The 20,491-nt window shown below is 59.3% G+C and overlaps 3 protein-coding genes across 7 annotated transcripts in view; 2 read left to right on the top strand and 1 right to left on the bottom strand.

Moving 5' to 3' along the window:
• The window catches only part of LOC111944464 (FACT complex subunit SPT16), a 32,155-nt gene extending 25,947 nt beyond the window's left edge, over positions 1 to 6,208 (top strand). The window contains exons 22-26 of the mRNA XM_086870656.1: positions 139 to 308; positions 2,228 to 2,357; positions 3,452 to 3,578; positions 4,287 to 4,364; positions 5,149 to 6,208. Coding sequence (XP_086726782.1) covers positions 139 to 308; positions 2,228 to 2,357; positions 3,452 to 3,578; positions 4,287 to 4,364; positions 5,149 to 5,258 — 615 coding nt within the window. The 3' untranslated portion in view covers positions 5,259 to 6,208. The remainder of the gene's footprint in view (positions 1 to 138; positions 309 to 2,227; positions 2,358 to 3,451; positions 3,579 to 4,286; positions 4,365 to 5,148) is intronic.
• Positions 6,209 to 7,282: 1,074 nt separating this feature from the next.
• On the top strand, positions 7,283 to 14,725 carry HNRNPC (heterogeneous nuclear ribonucleoprotein C). 5 transcript variants are annotated; one of them, XM_086870643.1, is made up of 9 exons: positions 7,283 to 7,357; positions 9,111 to 9,137; positions 10,696 to 10,950; positions 12,107 to 12,221; positions 12,680 to 12,754; positions 12,844 to 13,001; positions 13,477 to 13,578; positions 14,088 to 14,242; positions 14,404 to 14,725. In XM_086870643.1, the coding sequence occupies exons 3-9, from the start codon at positions 10,710 to 10,712 to the stop codon at positions 14,485 to 14,487; spliced, it is 930 nt and encodes a 309-aa protein (XP_086726769.1). In that variant the 5' UTR covers positions 7,283 to 7,357; positions 9,111 to 9,137; positions 10,696 to 10,709; the 3' UTR covers positions 14,488 to 14,725. The 5 variants fall into 5 exon arrangements, with proteins under 5 accessions (XP_086726769.1, XP_086726773.1, XP_086726772.1 ...); XM_086870647.1 differs by having other exon boundaries at positions 7,284 to 7,357; positions 12,107 to 12,182; positions 12,680 to 12,727; XM_086870646.1 differs by having other exon boundaries at positions 7,284 to 7,357; positions 12,107 to 12,182.
• Positions 14,726 to 15,006: 281 nt separating this feature from the next.
• On the bottom strand, positions 15,007 to 19,624 carry TTC5 (tetratricopeptide repeat domain 5). The gene is made up of 10 exons (XM_086870640.1): positions 19,519 to 19,624; positions 18,591 to 18,786; positions 18,132 to 18,346; positions 17,618 to 17,807; positions 17,073 to 17,164; positions 16,692 to 16,748; positions 16,435 to 16,581; positions 15,782 to 15,969; positions 15,371 to 15,515; positions 15,007 to 15,229 (listed from the first exon to the last, which is right to left on the bottom strand). Exons 1-10 carry the CDS (start codon positions 19,600 to 19,602, stop codon positions 15,077 to 15,079), a joined length of 1,467 nt encoding a protein of 488 aa, XP_086726766.1. The 5' UTR covers positions 19,603 to 19,624; the 3' UTR covers positions 15,007 to 15,076.
• Between the last annotated feature and the right edge of the window lie 867 nt (positions 19,625 to 20,491).

Raw genomic sequence — 20,491 nt, 5'->3', positions numbered from 1 at the left:
CAGGTGTACCCAGGTGTATCCAGGGGTAACTCAGGTGTATCCAGGTGTACCCAGGTGTAACTCAGGTGTACCCAGGTGTAACTCAGGTGTATCCAGGTGTAACTCAGGTGTTCCCAGGTAACCCCAGGTGTGTTTCAGCCGCCGTTCGTGGTGACGCTGGACGAGGTGGAGCTGATCCACTTCGAGCGGGTGCAGTTCCACCTGAAGAACTTCGATCTGGTGATCGTGTACAAGGACTACGCGCGCAAGGTGACGATGATCAACGCCATCCCCGTGGCCTCGCTCGACCCCATCAAGGAGTGGCTCAAGTGAGGGGACGGCGATTCCCCGGGAATCCTCCGGGAGCTCCTCGGCAATCCGGGCTGGGGGAGGGGCGCCATTTTTGGGGCAATTTTGGGGAATTTTTTTCCGGGTTTTTTTTCAGTTTTTTCCTTTTTTTTTTCCCATTTTTTTTCCATTTTTTTGTAATTTTTTCCTTTTTTTCCGTTTTTTTTTCCATTGTTTTATATTTTTTTTGGTTTTTTCCCACTTTTTAATAATTTTTTTCCATTTTTTTCCAACTTTTTTCCATTTTTTTCCGTTTCTTTATATTTTTTCCATTTTTCCCATTTTTTTCCCTTTTTTTTCCATTTTTTTCCATTTTTTTCCATTTTTCTTCCATTATTTTGTATTTTTTCCTTTTTTCACATTTTTTTAATATTTTTTTCCTTTCTTTTTCCTTTTAAAAATTTTTTCAATATTTTTCCTTTTTTATTTTTTTTCCATATTTTTAATATTTTTTCCGTTTCTTTCCTTTTTTAACATTTTTCCCATTTTTTCCATTTCTTAATAATTTTTTCCATATTTTTTCCATTTTTTCTTTTTTTTCCAATTTTTTTATATTTTTTAATACTTTTTTTTATATTTTTTTTTCCCAATTTTTTCAATATCTTTCCAATTTTTTTTTTCTTCCTTTAGATTTTTTTTTTTTAGTTGAATTTTTAGGTTTTTTATTATTTTATAAGGTTTTTGAGTTTGGGGAATTTTTTTTGTTAATTTTTTTATTTTATTTTTAATGATTTTTATTTTTAAAGGTTTTTTTTTGTTTCATTTTTTTATTTTTTGATTTTTTGAGGAATTTCTGTGAATTTTTGCGGGGTTTGGGTCAGGGTTTTTTTACGTTAATTTTGGTTTTTTTAAGGTTTTTATTTCACCTTTTTCTGGATTTCTTTCGGAATTTTCCCCTGGAATTTTTTTATTGTCTCACCTGTGTCTCACCTGTGTCTCACCTGTATCTCACCTGTCACTCACCTGTCTCACCTGTGACACTTGTCCCTCACCTGTCACTCACCTGTCTCTCACCTGTCCCATGTTTCCCACCTGTCTCACCTGTGTCTCACCTGTAACTCACCTGTCACACCTGTCTCATGTGTCTCACTTGTGTCACACACCTGTCTCACCTGTCACTCACCTGTCACACCTGTAACTCACCTGTCACACCTGTCTCACCTGTCACTCACCTGTCACACCTGTCTCGCCTGTCACTCACCTGTCACACCTGTCACTCACCTGTCACACCTGTCACTCACCTGTCACACCTGTAACTCACCTGTAACTCACCTGTCACACCTGTCTCATGTGTCTCACTTGTGTCACACACCTGTCTCACCTGTCACTCACCTGTCACACCTGTAACTCACCTGTCTCACCTGTCTCACCTGTCACTCACCTGTCACACCTGTCACTCATCTGTCACACCTGTAACTCACCTGTCTCACCTGTCACTCACCTGTCACACCTGTAACTCACCTGTCTCACCTGTCTCACCTGTCACTCACCTGTCTCACCTGTCACTCACCTGTCTCACCTGTCTCACCTGTAACTCACCTGTCACACCTGTAACTCACCTGTCTCACCTGTCTCACCTGTCTCACCTGTAACTCACCTGTCTCACCTGTCTCACCTGTCTCACCTGTAACTCACCTGTCACACCTGTCTCACCTGTCTCACCTGTAACTCACCTGTCACACCTGTCACACCTGTAACTCACCTGTCTCACCTGCAGCTCCTGTGACCTCAAGTACACCGAGGGCGTGCAGTCCCTCACCTGTCACACACCTGTCACACCTGTGTCACACACCTGTCTCACACCTGTCACACCTGTCACACCTGCATCTCACCCGTCACACACCTGTAACTCTCACACCTGTCACACCTGTCTCACCTGTCTCACCTGTCTCACCTGCAGCTCCTGTGACCTCAAGTACACCGAGGGCGTGCAGTCCCTCAACTGGACCAAGATCATGAAAACCATCGTGGACGACCCCGAGGGCTTCTTCGAGCAGGGGGGGTGGAGCTTCCTGGAGCCCGAGGGGGAGGTGCGGACACACCTGGGGACACACCTGGGATACACCTGGGACAGCTGGGGACACCTGGGGACACACCTGGGATACACCTGGGACAGCTGGGGACACCTGGGGACACACCTGGGGAGACACATGGGACAGCTGGGGACACCTGGGATACACCTGGGGGGACACATGGGACAGCTGAATACACCTGGGATACACCTGGGACACCTGGACACACCTGGGGACACCTGGGGGTACCTGGGACACACCTGGGGACACCTGGAACACACCTGGGACACACCTGGGGACACACCTGGGACACACCTGGGGACATTTGGGGACACCTGGGGGCTCCTGGGGGGCACCTGGGGACAGCTGGGGGCACCTGGAACCCAGTCTGGAACCTGACCTAGAACCGGATCTAGAACCCAGTCTAGAACCCAGTCTAGAACCCGATCTAGAACCCGATCTAGAACAGTCTAGAACCCGATCTAGAACGGTCTAGAACCTGATCTAGAACAATCTAGAACGTACCTAGAACCTGATCTAGAACAGTCTAGAACGTACCTAGAACCCAGTCTAGAACGTTCTGGAACCCGGTCTAGAACCCGGTCTAGTACACACCTAGAGCGTGCCTGGAACACACCTGGGGACACCTGGAACACACCTGGGGACACCTGGGGACACCTGGGGACACCTGGGGACACACCTGGGACACATGGGACAGCTGGGGACACATGGGGGGACACATGGGGACAGCTGAACACACCTGGGGACACACCTGGGGGGACACATGGGACAGCTGGGGACACCTGGGATACACCTGGGACACCTGGACACACCTGGGATGCCTGGGGACACACCTGGGGACACATGGGGGTACCTGGTACACACCTGGGACACCTGGGGACACACCTGGGACACCTGGGCACGCCGGGACACACCAGGGGGCTTCTGGGGCATACCTGGGACACACCTGGGGACACCTGGGACACACCTGGGGGCTTCTGGGACACACCTGGGGACACCTGGGAAGGTCTGGGGGACACCTGGGGCCACGCCCAGCCCCCCCACCAGGTGTGTCCGGCCCCGCCCCCCTCACCTGGTGCCCCCCCCCGCAGGGCTCGGAGGCGGAGCCGGGGGAGTCGGAGTCGGAGCTGGAGGACGAGACCTTCAACCCCTCGGAGGAGGACGAGGAGGAGGAGGAGGACAGCGACGAGGATTATTCCTCCGAGGCCGAGGAGTCAGGTGAGCGCACCTGGGGACACCTGGGGGGATCTGGGGACACACCTGGGGACACCTGGGGGGATCTGGGGACACACCTGGGACACCTGGGGGGATCTGGGGACACACCTGGGGACACCTGGGGGGATCTGGGACACCTGGGGACACCTGGGGGGATCTGGGACACACCTGGGACACCTGGGGACACCTGGGGGGAACTGGGGACACACCTGGGGACATCTGAGGGTACCTGGGAACACACCTGAGGACACCTGGGACACACCTGGGAACACTTGGGGACACCTGGGGGACACCTGGGAACACCTGGGGACACCTGGGACACACCTGGGGGGATATGGGACACACCTGGGACACCTGGGGACACCTGGGGGGAACTGGGACACACCTGGGACACCTGGGGGGAACTGGGGACACACCTGGGGACACCTGGGGGGAACTGGGACACACCTGGGGACACCTGGGGGGAACTGGGGACACACCTGGGGACACCTGGGGGACACCTGGGACACACCTGGGGGGATATGGGCCACACCTGGGGACAGTCTTTTCCCATTTTCCCCCTTTTTTTCCCCAATTTCCCCATTCCCATTTTTCCCTTTCTTTCCCCATTTTCCCCCGTTTTTGCCCCGATTTCCCTGTTCCCGTTTTTCCCATTTTTTTCCCATTTTTTCCCGTTTCTCCCTGTTTTTGCCTCATTTTTCCCGTTCCCAGAGTACTCCAAGGACTCCCTGGGCAGCGAGGAGGAGAGCGGGAAGGACTGGGACGAGCTGGAGGAGGAGGCGCGCAAAGGTTCGGCCCCAAAAACCCCGGAAATCACCCCAAAAACCCCCAGCATTCCCTAAAAACCCCAAAAATCATCCCAAAAACCCCGAAATCCCTGGAAATCATCCCAAAAATCCCTGGGATTCCCTAAAAATCCCAAAACTCCCTGAAATCGCCCCAAAAACCCCCGGGATTCCCAGATTTTTTCCCCAGAGTTCCCAAATTTTCCCCAAACCCCAGCGCGGAATTCCGGGATTATTTCCCATCCCAATTTCCGGGATTTCTGGGGTTATTTCCCATCCCAATTTCCGGGATTTCTGGGGTTATTTCCCATCCCAATTTCCGGGATTTCCCCCCGGAATTCTGGGATTATTTTCCCCTTCCATTTCCGGGATTTCCGGTACTATTTCCTGGATAATTTCTGGGATCTTTTCCGGGATTTTTGATTTCCAGGATTTTTTCTGGGATTATTTCCGGGATCTTTTCCAGGATTTTTCCGGGATTTTTGATTTCCGGGATTTTTGATTCCCGGGATTTTTGATTTCCGGGGTTTTTGATTCCCGGGGTTTTTGATTTCCGGGATTTTTGATTTCCGGGATTTTTGATTCCCGGGGTTTTTGATTTCCGGGATTTTTGATTTCCGGGATTTTTGATTCCCAGGATTTTTGATTCCTGGGGTTTTTGATTTCCGGGATTTTTGATTCCCGGGATTTTTGATTTCCGGGATTTTTTCCGGGATTTTTGATTCCCGGGATTTTTGATTTCCGGGATCTTTTCCGGGATTTTTGATTTCCGGGATTCGTTTCCACAGCCGACCGCGAGAGCCAGTATGAGGAGGAGGAGGAGCGGGGGCGGGGCCGGAAGCGGAAGGGGCTCCCGGGGCGGGGCCGCCACCCCCCCCAGAAGAAGAAGAGGAAGTAGCGGGGCCGCCCCTCCCCCACCCTTCGCCCCTCCCCCACCCCCCTTCCTTTCCCGCCTTTTTTTTGTTTGTTTGTTTTCCCCCCAAAAAAATTCCAAAGTGGGGGGGGAGGGGAGGGGAGGGGGAGGGGAAAAAAAAAAACTTCCCCGAATTCCGGGAGCTCCGCCCCTCGCCCCTCCCCCCGCTTCGGGAATTCCCGGGTTTTCCTCCATTTCCCCTTTTCCCGGAAGTTTCCGGGGTTTTCCCGGATTTTGGGGGGGGGGGAGGGGCGGGAATTTCCGGTTGGGTTTTTTTTTGTTTTGTTATTTTTGGTTTTTTGGGGTTTTTTTTCCCCCCCAAATTTTTGGTGGGTTTTTGGTCCCCTCCCCCACCCCCGGAAGCACCCGGGCTGCTCCTCCCCCCCCCCACCGGAAGTTTGGGGAGATTCCCGCGAGATTTGGGGAAATTCCCGCGAGATCTGGGGCAATTCCCGCGGGATTTGGAGAAATTCCCACCCGTGTTGGGCTCGTGTTCCTGCGAGATTTGGGACAATTCCCGCGAGATTTGTGGCTATTCCCGCGGGATTTGGGACAATTCCCGCCAGTTTTGGGGCGTTTCCCGTGGATTTTCCAGGAATTTCCCGGGATTTTGGGGTTTCCCCCCAGAATTTTGGGGGATTTTTCCCCTCCCCCCTCCGGGTTTGGAGTTTTTGGGTTCCAATTCCGGCGTTTCCGCCCCAAAATCCCCCCACATCCCCCCAAAATTCCCTTTTTTTTTTAAATTTCTGTATTTATGGGGGGGATCCCCCGCTTTTTGGGGGGATTTCCCCCGTTTTGGGGTTTGGTTTTTTGTTCCCGCCCTTTCTTTTGGGGTCCCCTCCCCCCACTCGGGTTCGGGACCTCCCCTCCCCCACCCGCCCCTCCCCCGCCCGCGGCTCTTTTCCAAAAGTTCAATAAAGATCTCGTTTTTTTAAGGTTTTCTAACCAAAACGGGAATTCCTGCGCCCCGGGACGGGAAAATCGGGGAGAAACGGGGGGAAATTGGGCAAAAATGGGGGGAAATGGGGGAAAATTGGGGGAAATGGGGGAAAAATGGGGGAAATTGGGGAGGAATTGGGAAAAACAGGGGGAAATTGGGAAAATTAGAGAGAAATTGGGAAAAAATTGGGGGAAATTGGGAAAAATAGAGAGAAATTGGGAAAAATTGGGGGAAATTGGGAAAAAATGATGGAAAATCGGGGAAAACAGGGAAATCGGTAAAAATGGGGGGAAGTTGGGGAAAAAATACGAAAAATCAGGTAAAATTAGGAAATCTGGAAAAATGAGAGGAAATTGGTTGGAATTGGGGTAAAACCAGTTTAAAATGGTGTCCAGTGGGGTGAAACCACTCTGGGGAAGGGACGAACCAGTTTAAAGTGTGGGAACCAGTGTGAGGCAGATGAAACTGGTTTGAACTGGGCCCAGAGTAGTTTAAATTGCCCCAGACCAGTTTAAATTGGCCCAGACCAGTTTAAATGGGCCCAGACCAGTTTAAATGGCCTTAGACCAGTTTAAAAGGGCCCAGACCAGTTTAAATGGGCCCAGACCCGTTTAAAAGGCCCCAAAACCAGCGCGAACTGGGCGCCGGGACGGCCCCGCCCCCTCTCCAAGATTGACAGCGCTGCCCTCCAATCGCGGGGCGCCCTCACCGCATGTCGTCCAATCAGAGCTCTCACTGAGCTGCCCGCCCCGCTTTTTCCTTTGAGCCAATAGCGGGCGTTGGCGCATGCGCAGAGCTCGCCGCGCGTCTCGGGGCGGGCGGTCCATCAGGCGTTCGCTTGTGATTGGTGGGACCGCGGAATTGGCAGCAAGAGCAGCCAATCAGCGCCGGGCGAGGCGTGATTGACACGCTCTCCGAACCACCGGCGACCGCTCCTCCCCCTCCCGCGCAGCAGCGCCCTCCGCGCGCCCATTGGTTCAGAGCTGGATTGACTTCCTCGACAGCCAATCAGAGGCCAGCGCCGGGCCCTGAGGGCGGGCCCGGCGCTGCTCGCGGCGCTGAGGGCGGCGCGGGCGCCATTTTGTGCTCAGCCCCCGGAGGAAGCGGCGGCGGCGGCGGCGGGAGCGCAGCGGTGCCCGGAGCGGTGAGGGGGCAGCGGGGGAGGCCCGGGGGGGCCCCGGCCGGGCTCCGGCGGTCCCGAACCGGGGGGGGGTTTGGCGGAGCGCGGTTCTGGCGATGGCGGAGTGGGGGGGGCGGAGATGGCGGCGGCGCGTGAGGGAGCGAGGCGGGAAAAGGGGGGTGGGGGGGCCGCCCCCTCAGGGCTTGCGGGGAGGGGTGGGGCCAAAGCCCTCGTGGGCGGGGCTAAATGCCTTTAAAGGCTCATTAAGCCTAGGGGGCTTTAATTACCCCCACGGGGGGTCCTAATGAGCCCCTTCAAGGACCCACTTAACCCCCCAGGGGGCGGGGTTAGCCTCGCGGGGGGGCGTGGCTTGCGTCGAGGGGCGTGCTTCGCTCATTAACGGGTTAATTAAATCACTCCGGCCCTGATTAACCCCTGCGGGGGCGGGGTTGACCCCGCTTGGGGGCGTGGCCTATCCCTGTTTAACTCCTCGGGTTAATTAACCCGTGGGGGGCTCGGCCTCATTAACATCGCTGGAGGTCTAAGAAAGCCCTTTTTGTGCATAATTACCCCCAGGGGGCGGGGCTAATCATTAACGAGCTAATGAGCGCGTTTAAGGATAAATAAATCCTCGGGGCAGGGTTAAACCAGGGGGCGGGGCTGCAGGTCGGGGGCGGGGCCAATTCGCTGTGGGCGTGGCCAAGCCGCGCTGAATTAATTAAACTCATCAGGGGTTTCATTCCCAGCTCGGGGGGTCTCTTCCCCCCCCCCGGTTTTTGGCAGCCAAATTCCCGCGTTTCTCTTTTCCAGAAGATTTTGCTTGTTCCGACTTTTCCCATTAAACTTTGGACTCCAAGCCCTGGGGTTCTGTCCTTTTTTTCCCCCCCAGTTTTGAGGGTCTCAGATCAGTTTTTCCTGCTCCCCACTCCCCGTGTCTGGGGCTGAGCCCGAGTTCAGCTCCCTGCTGCTCTCCCCAGCCCGTTCCCGGTGCCTAAACGGGATTTCATCCCGATTTTCTGACCAAATCCCCAATTCCGTAATTCCCCGTCAGATTCCTATGAATCCCATCCCGCCCCCCTTTTATATATTTAACTAAATTTAATTTAATTAATTTAATTTAATTTAATTTTTAAAATTTTTAATTCTGGCTCAGGCCACCCCAGATTTCCCCTGTTAACTCCAGATATTTTTTATCATAAAGGACACAGCAGAACTTTTAGGAGTCCCATTTTTGTACACAAAGCCCCGGATTTTGGGGCTGGACCCCCAAAATTCTCCACTCCCCCTTCCCAAATCTGGGAGTCCGAACTTCTGCCAGCTCCCAAAATCCACGTTTTTACCCCCAAAACGCCTTCCCCGAGCTGCCCGTTTCAGCCCCCCCTCCCCCAGGCTGGGGTGAGGGGGGGGGGGGGGTCACCCCCCGGGTTTGGGTTGGGGGGGGGAGGGGGGAGGGGCCGGGGGGGGAGGGGTCGCTCAACCTTCTCTCCTTCCACAGGGCCCAGGAGGCGCACCCGGAGCCGGCCCCTCCCCCGCCCAGCCTCCCCCTCCCCTCCCCTCCCCCAGCCCCTCCCCGGCGCCGTTTTGGGCCGAATCTGCCCAGTTTTGGAGGTTTTTCAACCAATGGGGAAAGGGGGCGGGCTCGTCGCGGTGGGGGAGGGGCGCTGCTGGGGGAGGGGCCTGAGCGCGGGGGGGAGGTGGGGGAGGGGCCGCCCCTCCCCCCGCTGGCCCCCCCCCCGCCCCCCAATTTGCCTTTTTTTTGTCTCTTTTTTGTTCACAGCGCGATTTTTTTGAGCCGGCGGCGACCGTAAGTTCCAACGTTTTCCTGCTTTTTTTTTGTTTTTTTTAACCCCCCTTTCTCCCCCCTCGATTCCCGGAAAAAGGAAAAAAGCAATGCGGGTTTTGCCCCTCCCCCCGCCCCCAAGCCCCTCCCCCAGCTCCCCTCCCCCACCCCGCCCGGGTTTTCCCCCTCGGCCCCTCCCCCCCGGCCCCTGAATCTGCCCCCGACGGCCCCGGAATGGCCCCAGCCGCGAGTGGGGGCGGGGCCCGGCCCCTCCCCCCGCCCCTCCCCCCCGACGCATTTTCAGGGGTTTCGAGGGGTTTGGATTCTTTTTTTTTTTTTTTTTTAATTTTTTATTTTTTTAATTTTTTTTTTAATTGTTTTCCCGATTTTTTTTTTTTTTTTTTTTTTTTTTTCCATTTTTTATTTTTCATTTTTCTGGGCTGTTTGGCCCCGCCCCCCTAAAGCCCTGCCCCCTACACACGTTTTGGCCACACCCCCCTCTCCCCACCCCGCCCCTCCCCCATCGCCGCCGCCGACCCACGGACGCCCCTCCCCCCCCACCGGAGCCCCTCCCCCCACGGTAAGAGGTGGAGCATTCATTAATATGCAAATTAGCGCTAATTGGGGCCCAGGCTGACTATAGAGGGGCTTAACAGAGGAGCCGAGAGCCGTCGTTAGGGACTCGGGGCTAATTAGGAATGTTAATTAGGCATTGCAATCAATAATCGGCTTTTCCAGTGCTAATTAGCATAATTAATTCAATAATGGAGGCCAGGCAGCAGCCACGGTGGCGTCGTCAGTGCTAATTAGAGCTCCTGCACACCTTGGGAGTGTTTAACGCTAATAACGCTCTTAATTAACGGGCAGAGCGATTAGTCACCGATCATTAGGGCTGATTGGTGAGACGGGGATAATTAGCAGTTTTGGGGAGGCTGGAGGCCTCGTTAACGGCTGGGGCTAACGAGGGCCGGCTAACGACCGTCATTAACGAGGGCGGGGGCCAATCAGCAGCATTCGTTAGGGAGCCGCTAATGAAGGGCGTTAATGGAGGAGTTGGGGGTGCTGGGGTTGGCCGACAGGTCCTGCTGATGCTAATTAGATGCTAATCAGGGTCTTGGGGAAGGTTCCAGAACGAACCAGGGGGGTTCCAGGGGGTTCTGGAACCTTCTGGGGTGGTCCCAGGTGGATTTGGGGCGGTTCCAGGTGAATTTTGGGTGTTCCCAGGTGGTTTTGGGGTGTTTTCAGGTGTGTTTTGGGTGTTCCCAGGCGGTTTTTGGGTGGTTTGTGGAGGTTCTCAGTGTTTTTGGGGTGGTTCCAGGTGGTTTTTGGGTGTTCCCAGGTGGTTTTTGGGTGGTTCCAGGTGGTTTTTGGGTGTTCCCAGGTGGTTTTTGGGTGTTCCCAGGCGGTTTTTGGGAGGTTTGTGGAGGTTCCGGGTGTTTTTGGGGTGTCTCCAGGCGGTTTTTGGGCGTTCTCGCTCACCCCCAGCGCGTTCCGGGTGGTCCCGAGACCTCGCGGCGGCCCCCAGCTCCTCCCCCGCCCACTCCGGCCGCGGCCGGCGCGCTGACCGCCCCTCCCCCGCCAGGCCCACCCCCCGCCATGGCCAGCAACGTGACCAACAAGACGGACCCGCGCTCGCTCAACTCGCGGGTGTTCATCGGCAACCTCAACACGCTGGTGGTGAAGAAGAGCGACGTGGAGGCCATCTTCGCCAAGTACGGCAAGATCGTGGGCTGCTCGGTGCACAAGGGCTTCGCCTTCGTGCAGTACGTCAACGAGCGCAACGCGCGCGCCGCCGTGGCCGGCGAGGACGGCCGCATGATCGCCGGCCAGGTGCTAGGTGAGCCGCGCTCGGGTTCCCCCGCGGCCGGGTTGGGGTCGCTTGGGGTCACCTGTGGTCAGTTTTGCTCACTTGTGGTCACCTGTAGTCACTTGGGGTCACTTTTGGTCACCTGTGGTCACTTTTGGTCACCTGCAATCACCTGTGGTCAGTTTTGGTCACTTGCGGTCACTTGTGGTCACCTGCAATCACCTGTGGTCAGTTTTGGTCACTTGGGGTCACCTGCAATTACCTGTGGTCACTTGTGGTCAGTTTTGGTCACCTGTGGTCACTTGTGGTCACCTGCAATCACCTGTGGTCAGTTTTGGTCACTTTTGGTCACTTGGGGTCACCTGCAATTACCTGTGGTCACTTGTGGTCACTTTTGGTCACTTGGGGTAACTCGTGGTCAGCTTGGGGTCATCCACTGTCACTTGGGGGTCACTTGGGATCAATTGTGGTCACTTAGTCACCTGTGGTCAGTTTTGGTCACCTGAAGTCACTTGGGGTCACTTTTGGTCACCTGCAGTCACCTGTGGTCACTTTTGATCACTTGTGGTCACCTGTGGTCACCTGGGATCACTTGTCACCTGTGGTCACTTGGGGTCACTTTTGGTTACCTACAGACACTTGTGGTCACCTGCGGTCTCTTGTGGTCACTTTTGGGCACCTGTGGTCACCTGGGGTCACTGGGGGTGATTCATGGTCACTCTGGGGGGGTTCATGGTCACTTTGGGTCACTCTGGGGGGGTTCATGGTCACTCTGGGTCACTCTGGGGGGTTCATGGTCACTCCAGGAGGGGTCACAGTCCAGGTGACCTCACCTGGCCACACCTGGGCTCGCTCCTGCTCATTCAGGAGTCAGGGTCAGGCACCTTGTGGCCATCTGTGGTCACTCTGTGGCCAGCTGTGGTCACTGGGGCCACCTGTGGTCACTCTGTGGCCAGCTGTGGTCATTTGGGGTCAGTTTTGGGGTCATTTTGGGCTCATTTAGAGGCGTTTTTGGGTTCGGCCTCCCCATTGTGAGACCTTTCTGGGATGGACTCCCCAAACTGGCCCCAAATCACCCCAAAGTGCCCCAAACAGCCCCAAAGTGGCCCCAAACCGCTCCAAACCGGCCCCAAACCTCTCCAAACCGGCCCCAAACCGGCCCCAACGGGCGCGCTCTGACCCGCAGACATCAACCTGGCGGCCGAGCCGAAGGTGAACCGGGGCAAGGCGGGGGTGAAGCGCTCGGCGGCCGAGATGTACGGGTCAGTACCCGCCCCCCCGTCACCGTCCCCCCTCGTCAGGTGGGGACCCTGGGGGGAAACCGGGGCCTTTGGGGGGTCCTGCAGCCGTCCCGAGGGTCCTGGGGGGTCCTGGCAGCCTTTGGGGGGTCCCAAAGCTGTCCCGGGGGTCCTCAGGGGTCCTGGCAGCCTTTGGGGGGTCCTGGAGCCTCCCTGGTATCCTGGGGGGTCCTGGAGCCGTCCCTGGGGGGTCCCAGGGACGGGGTGGGGTTTTTGGGGGGCTTGAGGGTCTCAGAGGGGAGATTCGGTGTTTTTAGGGCCCGGCTGGGATTTGGGGAGCGCTCCGGAAGTTTCTGGGGGGTTCGGGAGGGGTTTTGGGAGGGCTGGGTTTGTGTCCAGGGGATTTGGGGAGGTTTCAGGGCGTCCCAGGGGTTCCCCGGGGTTTTTTTGGGGATCCCAAGGGGTTTTGGGGGGGGTTTGGGGGGGGGTTTTGGGATCTCACTTCCCGTCTCCGCCCCCAGGTCGTCGTTCGACCTGGACTACGACTTCCAGCGGGACTACTATGACCGGTACCAGTATAAACCAGTGCAGAGCGGGTTAGGGACCCCGCCCCCCTGCCAGCGCCCCCGCCCCCGCCGCGGCCCCGCCCCGCGGGCCCCGCCCATGCCGCCGCCTCTCCCCGCAGGATGTACAGCTACCCCGCCCGCGTGCCGCCCCCGCCCCCCATCGCCCGCGCCGTGGTGCCCTCCAAGCGCCAGCGCGTCTCCGGAAACACCTCCCGGCGCGGCAAGAGCTTCAACAGCAAATCCGGACAGCGCGGCTCCTCCTCCAAGTCGGGAAAACGTACGGGAAACGCCGGGAAACGGGCGGGAAACAGGGCGGGGCGGGATGGGAACGCCCGCACAAAATGGCGGCTGCCGGTGGCCAACGTGGCGGCACCCGGGGCTCGTACGGGACAGCGCTGTCCACGCCCCCTTCCAATATGGCGGCCCCCAAGCTTTATCCAATATGGCAGCCCCCACACCCCAATCCAATATGGCAGCCGCCAAGTCCCAATCCAATATGGCGGCCCATGTTGTAACCAATATGGCGGCCCCCAAGGCCCATTCCAATATGGTGGCCGCCAAGTCCTAATCCACTATGGTGGCCGCCAAGTCCCAATCCAATATGGCAGCCTCCATCCTCCAATCCAATATGGCGGCCCCCAAGCGTTATCCAATATGGCGGCCCCCATGCCCCAATCCAACATGGCAGCCCCCAGCCCCAGCCCAAGATGGCGGCGGGCGGGCGCTGAGGGCGTGTCCGGGCGGTTCCGCAGTGAAAGGCGACGACCTGCAGAGCATCAAGAAGGAGCTGGGGCAGATCAAGGCCAAGGTGGACGCGCTGCTGGAGAGCCTGGAGCGGCTGGAGCGCGAGCAGAGTGAGACCCGGGCGCCGCTTTCGGGGCGGAAAACGCGGTTTTTGGGGGTGGGAACGGTTTTTGTCAGCGGCTTCTGCACGGGGCCCCTCAGGCTCCTCCCAGCACCGGCTGATCAGCCCGGTTTCCCTCCCAAATCACCGATTTTCACCCTAAATGTCCACTTTTAACTCCTGAATGTCCAATTTCAACCCCTAAATCCCTGCTTTTCCCCCCAAATGTCTGATTTTAACTCTTAAATCCTTGATATTTCCCCCTAAATGTCTGGTTTTAACCCCTAAATCACCAATTTTCCCCCTAAATCACCCTTTTTCACCCCAAATGTCCTATTTCAACCCCAAAAATCCGAATTTAACCCCTAAATCAGCATTTTTTCCCCCTGAATGTCCAATTTTAACCCCTAAATATCTGGTTTTTCCCCCCAAAGTTACGTTTTAAGCCCTAAATCACCGTTTTTCCCCTCAACCATGGGATTTTAACCCCTGAATCCCCTCTTTCCCCCCGCCCGGCAGAGGCCAAGAGCGAGAAGGCCGAGGAGGAGCAGGGCGGCAGCGGCTCCAAGAAGGACGAGGCGGGCGGGGCCAAGGCCGAGGGCGGCAACGAGGACTCGGCGGAGGAGGGCGACCTGCTGGACGACGACGAGGCCGAGGAGAGGGGGGACGAGCAGGTGGGGACCCCCCCGAGCCCGGCCGGCGCCCGCCGGGACTGAGCCGGCTTTGGGGAGGGGAAGGGGCGGGCTCGGGGAGGAGGGGGGGAGGGGAGGGGCAGCCCCGCCCCTCCCCCAGCCCTGACCCCGTGCCCCTCCCCCCTCCCCACCCCCGTTCCCAGCTGGAGTCGCTGAAAGGGGACGAGAAGGAGGCGGAGGAGGGGGAGGACGACCGGGACAGCGCCAACGGCGAGGACGAGCCCTGAGCCCCTCCCCCCCCGGCCGGCCCCGCCCCCGCCCCGCCCCTCCCCCCGCCGTGCTCGTGCTGTCGTGGCCCCTCCCCCGCCGCCCTCCGTAGTTCGGTCCCCGCCCCCTTTTCGTGCTCCCCACACCCCCCCCCTCCCCCCACAGCCCCTCACACCGCCCCTCCCCCCGCCCCTCCCCCCACCCTCTCGGTTAATTTTGATACCTCGAGATGACGATTAAAGGACGGATGTTTGTAAATGGGGGCTGGGGGGGAGGGGCGTGGACACGCCCCCTGCGCCCCTCCCCCCACCAAGGTTCTTTGGAGGGGCATTGGGGGGGAGGGGCAGGGATTTGTGGTGGGAGGGGTTGGACACGCCCAACATGACAGCAGCCACACCCACCCAACATGGCGGCCCCCAATGCCACACCCAATGTGGCCACAGCCACGCCCCCAACATGGCAACTCCCGATGCCACACCCAACATGGTGGAAGCCACGCCCCCAACATGACGGTCCCCAATGCAAAGCTCACACCGAGATCCCAAAATGTTCCTTTATTTCCCCAAATTCTGACACAAACCCCGCCCCCGAACCCAAAGGTGGGCGTGGTCAGCGTGCTCCGGGGGGCGTGGCCTCCCCCGGCAGCGCGCTGGGATTGGACAGCGCCAGGCGGGGCGGGGCCAGGGCGGAGGCGGGCGGGCGCTTCCCGTTGACCACGAGGGACAGGGGGGAGGAGACGCGGATCCCCAGGAAGGAGAAAGTCTGGGGCAGAACCGGAACCGACCGGTCAGAACCGGAACGGACCGGTCGGAACCGGCCTGATCCCGTCAGAACCAGCCCAAACTGGCCAGAACCAGCTCGATCCGGTCAGAACCGGCCCGGAGCGCTCAGGGCCCAACTCACCTGTCCCTGGTGCTGGTGCTGGTGCTGGGTCAGGACCGGTTCCGGCAGCGCCAGCGCGTCGCCCACGCTCAGGCCCCAGGCGGGCGCCGCGTTGTAGACGGTGACCGCGGCCACGGCCCCGGCGCCGTCCTGCAGCCCCACCGCGCTGGGGGCGGGGCCAGTCCGGTCAGCGCGGGGTCCCGCCCCTCACACGGTCCAACGGTGTCCCCCACTGTCCTCCCAGTGTCCCCCCAGTGTCCCCCAGGACCCTCCCAGAGTTCCCAGTCCCTCCCAGTTCCCCCCAGACCCTCCCATTGTCCCCAATGTCCACCCAGTGTTCCCCAATGCCCTCCCAATCCCCTCCCAGAGCTCCCAGCCCCCTCCCAGTTCCCCCCAGACCCTCCCAGTTCCCCCAGTGTCCCCAGTGCTCACTAGGGCACGCCCCCGGGCGGGGCCAGGCTGAACAGGACCCTCCCCAGCACCACGCGTTGGGGGTTGGGCCCCGGGCGCAGAGCGGCGAGGGGGGAGGGGCGCGGCCCCCCCGCCCCCCCCAGCGGGCCCAGGAGGGGGAGGGGCACGGGCCCGGCCAGGCCCCGGCGCCGCTTCCCCCGCAGCTTCCCCTGGGGGAGGGGAAAGGGGCGGGGTCAGTGAGGGACACACCCAGGGCTGGCCCCTCCTGCTTCAGACCAGCCCCTCCCAGCCCCTCCCAGCCCTCCCAGTCCCCCCAGCCCCTCCCAATTCCCCCCCAGCCCCTCCCAGTTCCCTCCTACCCCTCCCAGTTCCCTCCCAGTTCCCTCCAGCCCCTCCCAGTCCCTTCCAGTTCCCTTCCAGTTCCCTCCCAATTCCCCCCCAGCCCCTCCCAGTTCCCCCCAGCCCCTCCCAATTCCCCCCAGCACCTCCCAGTTCCCTCCAGCCCCTCCCAGTTCCCCCCAGCCCCTCCCAATTCCCCCCAGCCCCTCCCAGTTCCCTCCAGCCCCTCCCAGTTCCCTCCCAGTTCCCTTCCAGTTCCCTCCCAATTCCCCCCCAGCCCCTCCCAGTTCCCCCCAGTTGCCCCCAGTCCCCCCGGTTTTGGCTCCCGCCCCCACCCTGCTGGCCAGCAGCGCGCAGAGCCGGCTCAGGAACTCCAGGAGGTTCCCGTGGCGCCGCCGGGGCTCGTCCCAGCCCGGGGCCAGCTCGGCCGCGCGGCTCAGCCCCTCCAGCGCCGCCTGGAACCGCTCCAGGAACTGCAGCAGCTGAAACACCGCCCACACTGGCTGCCGGAGGGGGCGGGGCCGGCCGAGCCCCGCCCCCTGACTGCCCCGCCTCTGCCCAGCCCCGCCCCTGCCCGGCCCCGCCCCCTCACCGTGGCTCGGTTCAGGTGCAGGTCGGGGTCAGCAGCGGCAGCGGGGTCCACGCGCTCCTGAGGGAGGAGCGGGGTCAGGGACACGCCCAAGGCTCTGCTCACAACCAATGGTTCCGCCTGGTTCTTTATATGGCATTGGCCACGCCCCTCATAGCACCATTTGTCTTTATATGGCATTGGCCACGCCCCTTAGCCACACCCATGTATTTGGCTACGCCCCCAGCCCAGCTCATTAGCATAGCCACACCTTCCACAGCCACACCCCCAGCCCTACCCACCCACATGGCCACACCTCCAAGAGCCCTCCCCACGAGGGGCTGACCAATGGGGTTTGGCCCCGCCCCCGGCTGACCCCGCCCCCGGCTGGCCCCGCCCCCTCACCGCCTGGGCGTAGGCTGCGAGCGCGCGCCGGGCGCTGCCGGGGCTCTGCCCCCCCGCGAAGAACAGCGACACGTGGGCGTTCCCCAGCACGTCTGCAACGGCACGGCACACCTGAGACACACCTGGACACACCTTAGACATCTCAAACACACCTGAGACACACCTGGGACACATTTGGGATACCTCAAACACACCTGAGACACACCTGGACACACCTGAGACACGCCTGACACACCTGGGACACACCTGGGACACACCTGAGATATCTGAGACACACCTAGACACACCTAGACACACCTGGACACACCTGAGACACACCTGAGACAATCCAAACATACCTGAGACACACCTGGGATACCTCAAACACACCTGGGACACACCTGGGACACACCCGAGATGTCCCACACACACCTGAGACCCACCAACCCCTCCCAAACCCGGCTTTAACCCCCTCCAAACCCACAGGACACCCCCCAAATCTCTCCCCTGGCCCCTCCCCCAGGTGAGCCCCTCCCCCAGCCCAGGTGAGCCCCGCCCCCACTCACACCAGGAGCGGCCGTCGCTGGGGTCGCACCTCACGGCCGCCTCCGCCTGGGCCAGGCTCTCGCGCAGGGCCCCGCCCCCCGGGCCCGGCTCCGCCCCCCCGGCTCCGGGCCCCTCCCCCCGTGGGCCGGGCCCCGCCCCCTGGGCACGCAGGGCCATGGACAGCAGGCGCCGCGCCTCGGGGTCCTCGCCCTGCAGGGAGAAGAGGGGAAGGGAGGCTCCCAGGGACCCCCAAAACACCCCCAGGGATCCCCAGGGACCCCCAAACACCCCAGGACATCCCAAAATACCCCCAGGGACCCCCAAAACGCACAAGGACCTCCAAAAATTCCCCCAGGTCCTCCCAAAATACCCCCAGGGACCCCCAAAACCTCCCAGAACACCCCCAGGGACCCCCAAAACCCCTAGGACCTCCCAAAATACCCCCAGGATCCCAAACCCCACCCTGACTGCCCAGTGACCCCACCCCCAGCGCCACCCTGAGCCAACCCCCCAGTGACCCCTCCCCGCCCCCACCTGCTGCAGGGCCCCCCCGAAGGCGTCGCGGGCGCCCCTCAGGTCCCCCCGGCGCCATCGCTGCTCCCCGAGCTGCCGCCAGGCCGCGCCCAGCCCCGGCTCCAGCTTCAGGGCGTGGCCCAGCGCCAGCTCCGCCCGCGCCCCGCCCACCGCCGGGGCCACACCCAGCGCACGCGCACGCAGCACCAGGGCCCGGCCACGCCCCTCGGGGGACACTGCAGGGAGGGGCGGGGACAGTGTCAGGGGGCGGGGCAACAGGGGCTGTGCCCGACCACGCCCAGTGTCAACCCAGCCACGCCCAGCCACGCCCAGACCCATCCCAGCCACACCCTGCCATGCTCAGAGACATCCTGGCCACATCCAGCGCCATCCCAGCCACACCCAACCACGCCCATTGCCACCCCAGCCACACCCAGAGCCATCCCAACCACGCCCAGCCACGCCCCAGCCCCTCCCTGCCCTGGATCTCCTCCATCATCTTCAGCGTTTTCTCCATCTCGGCCACCAAGGGGTCACTGCCGGGGTCACTGCCGGGGTCACTGCCGGGGTCACTGCTGGGGTCACGGCCGGGGTCACCGGGGTCACGGCCGGGGTCACCGGGCGGGTCCCGAGCCGTCAGTGTGTCCCGGAAGCGATAGAGCTCTGTCACCATGGCCTGGGGGAGCGACGGGCACCGACCACAGGTCACCGCAAATTCCCCCAAAGGACCAAAATTCCTGCCCCAAATAACCCCAAATACCCCAAATTCCCCCCAAATCACCTCAAATTCCCTTGAAATCAACCCAAATTCCGCTCAAATCACCCCAAACTCCCAAAATTCCCATTCCAAATACCCCAAATTCACCCCAAATCAACTCAAATTCACCCCAAATAACCCAAAATCCCCCCAAATAACTTAAATTCCCAAATTCCCACCCCAAATAACCCCAAATCAACCCAAATTCCCCCGCAAAAACCAAAATTCATCCCAAATCCACCGAACTCCCACACAAACCATCCCAAACCAACCCAAATCCACACCGGAAATAAACCGAAACCCACCAGAAATAATCCCTAATGCCACCCCTCAAACAGCCCCGAATTTCCCCTCAAATAACCCAAACCTCCTCCCAAAATCACCCAAACTTTCCCCCTCAAACAACCCCAAATTCCCGCCTCAAAGAACCCCCGCAGAACACACCGACACCGCTCTAAGAAAACCCCAAAATGCCGAAAAGCCCCAAAACTCCCCCAAAGGGCCCCAAAAGGCCCCAGAGGGGTCCCAGCCCCCCCCCTCCCCTCAGGACACCCCAGCCCCCCTGAGAGGGGTCCCCGCCCCCCAGAGACCCCCGAACCCCCCCCCGGGGGTCCCGCCCCGCCCCCCCCAGGGGTCCCGCCCCTCCCCCACCTCGAGCCGCCTCAGCGCCTCCTCATCGCCGCCGTCCCCGCCCCCGCTCTCCGCCGCCGCCGCCTCCTCCTCGGGCGCCGCCATGACAGCGCGGGGCCGCGCCCACTTCCGGCCCATCCTCCCGCCTTTTCCGGCCGCCCGGGCCGCCATTGGCTGCGGCGCCACACTCAAAATGGCGGCCGGGCCGCTCCGCCCTCACGACCCGTAATGGCCGCACCCGCGCCCCGCCCCTCCCGCTCTGCTCAGCGGAGGCCCCGCCCCCTCAGCGCCTCTGAGGGCTTTGCCCCGCCCCCACTTTCCTTTTTCGACGAAGTCCCGCCCCCCATTTTCCCGCCGTCCTTTGGTCCCGCCCCTCAGGCCCTCAGGGCGGTTCGAACCGGCACCGAGAGACTCCCCCACGGGTTTTTATTTAAATGAAACTCTTAAATTAAATAAAACTCTTAAACTATTTAAATAAAATTCTTGTGCTTCCCCTCGCCAAACCCGCGGCAAATTCCACAGCGAAGCAGGATTTATTCCAGCGATCCATAAAAAAACGTTTTCGTAACAACAGGACAACAATTTATCTGGAAAAAAAACCCCGGCAGAATAGAAAATAAAGAGTTGAAGCCCAAACCCCCCACTAACAGCGGTGGAATCTTGAAAAATGGAAAAATAAAAATAGAAAATAAAGGGATAAGAATCGGAACTTTTGGTGGCGCGGTCTTCCCGGCGCGGGCAGCGCCTCAGGGAAAGACGGAGGAAAAATGGGCCAAAAAAACGTAAAATCGATAAAAAAGAATAATTAGGAGGTAAACTTCTCAGAAAAGGTTTTGTGGTTTTTCATTTTAATGTATATTCTGATTTAGGTAACGTTAAAGAGGAGGCAAAACACGTGGGGAGGGTCCAAATCCTGGTGGAACTCTGAGGCTAAATTCGCCTCGAATTCCGAAAAAAAACCTCCAAAAAATCTTAAAAAAACCCCAAAATACTA

This window comes from Cyanistes caeruleus, chromosome 33, assembly GCF_971803275.1.
Source record: "Cyanistes caeruleus chromosome 33, bCyaCae1.hap1.1, whole genome shotgun sequence".
NCBI lineage: Eukaryota > Metazoa > Chordata > Aves > Passeriformes > Paridae > Cyanistes > Cyanistes caeruleus.
The sequence above is the reverse complement of the archived record's forward strand: the minus strand, read 5'-3'. Positions and strand labels throughout refer to the sequence as shown.

Coding starts and splice junctions, on each gene's coding strand:
- HNRNPC (XM_086870643.1), top strand. CDS start 10,710: ATGGCCAGCAACGTGACCAACAAGACGGACCCGCGCTCGCTCAACTCG. Junction 13,002..13,476: donor CTCCTCCAAGTCGGGAAAAC/GTACGGGAAACG, acceptor GCGGTTCCGCAG/TGAAAGGCGACGACCTGCAG. Junction 13,579..14,087: donor GCGGCTGGAGCGCGAGCAGA/GTGAGACCCGGG, acceptor CCCGCCCGGCAG/AGGCCAAGAGCGAGAAGGCC.
- TTC5 (XM_086870640.1), bottom strand. CDS start 19,602: ATGGCGGCGCCCGAGGAGGAGGCGGCGGCGGCGGAGAGCGGGGGCGGG. Junction 18,347..18,590: donor GATGATGGAGGAGATCCAGG/GCAGGGAGGGGC, acceptor CCCTCCCTGCAG/TGTCCCCCGAGGGGCGTGGC. Junction 16,582..16,691: donor TGCACCTGAACCGAGCCACG/GTGAGGGGGCGG, acceptor GCGGTGTTTCAG/CTGCTGCAGTTCCTGGAGCG.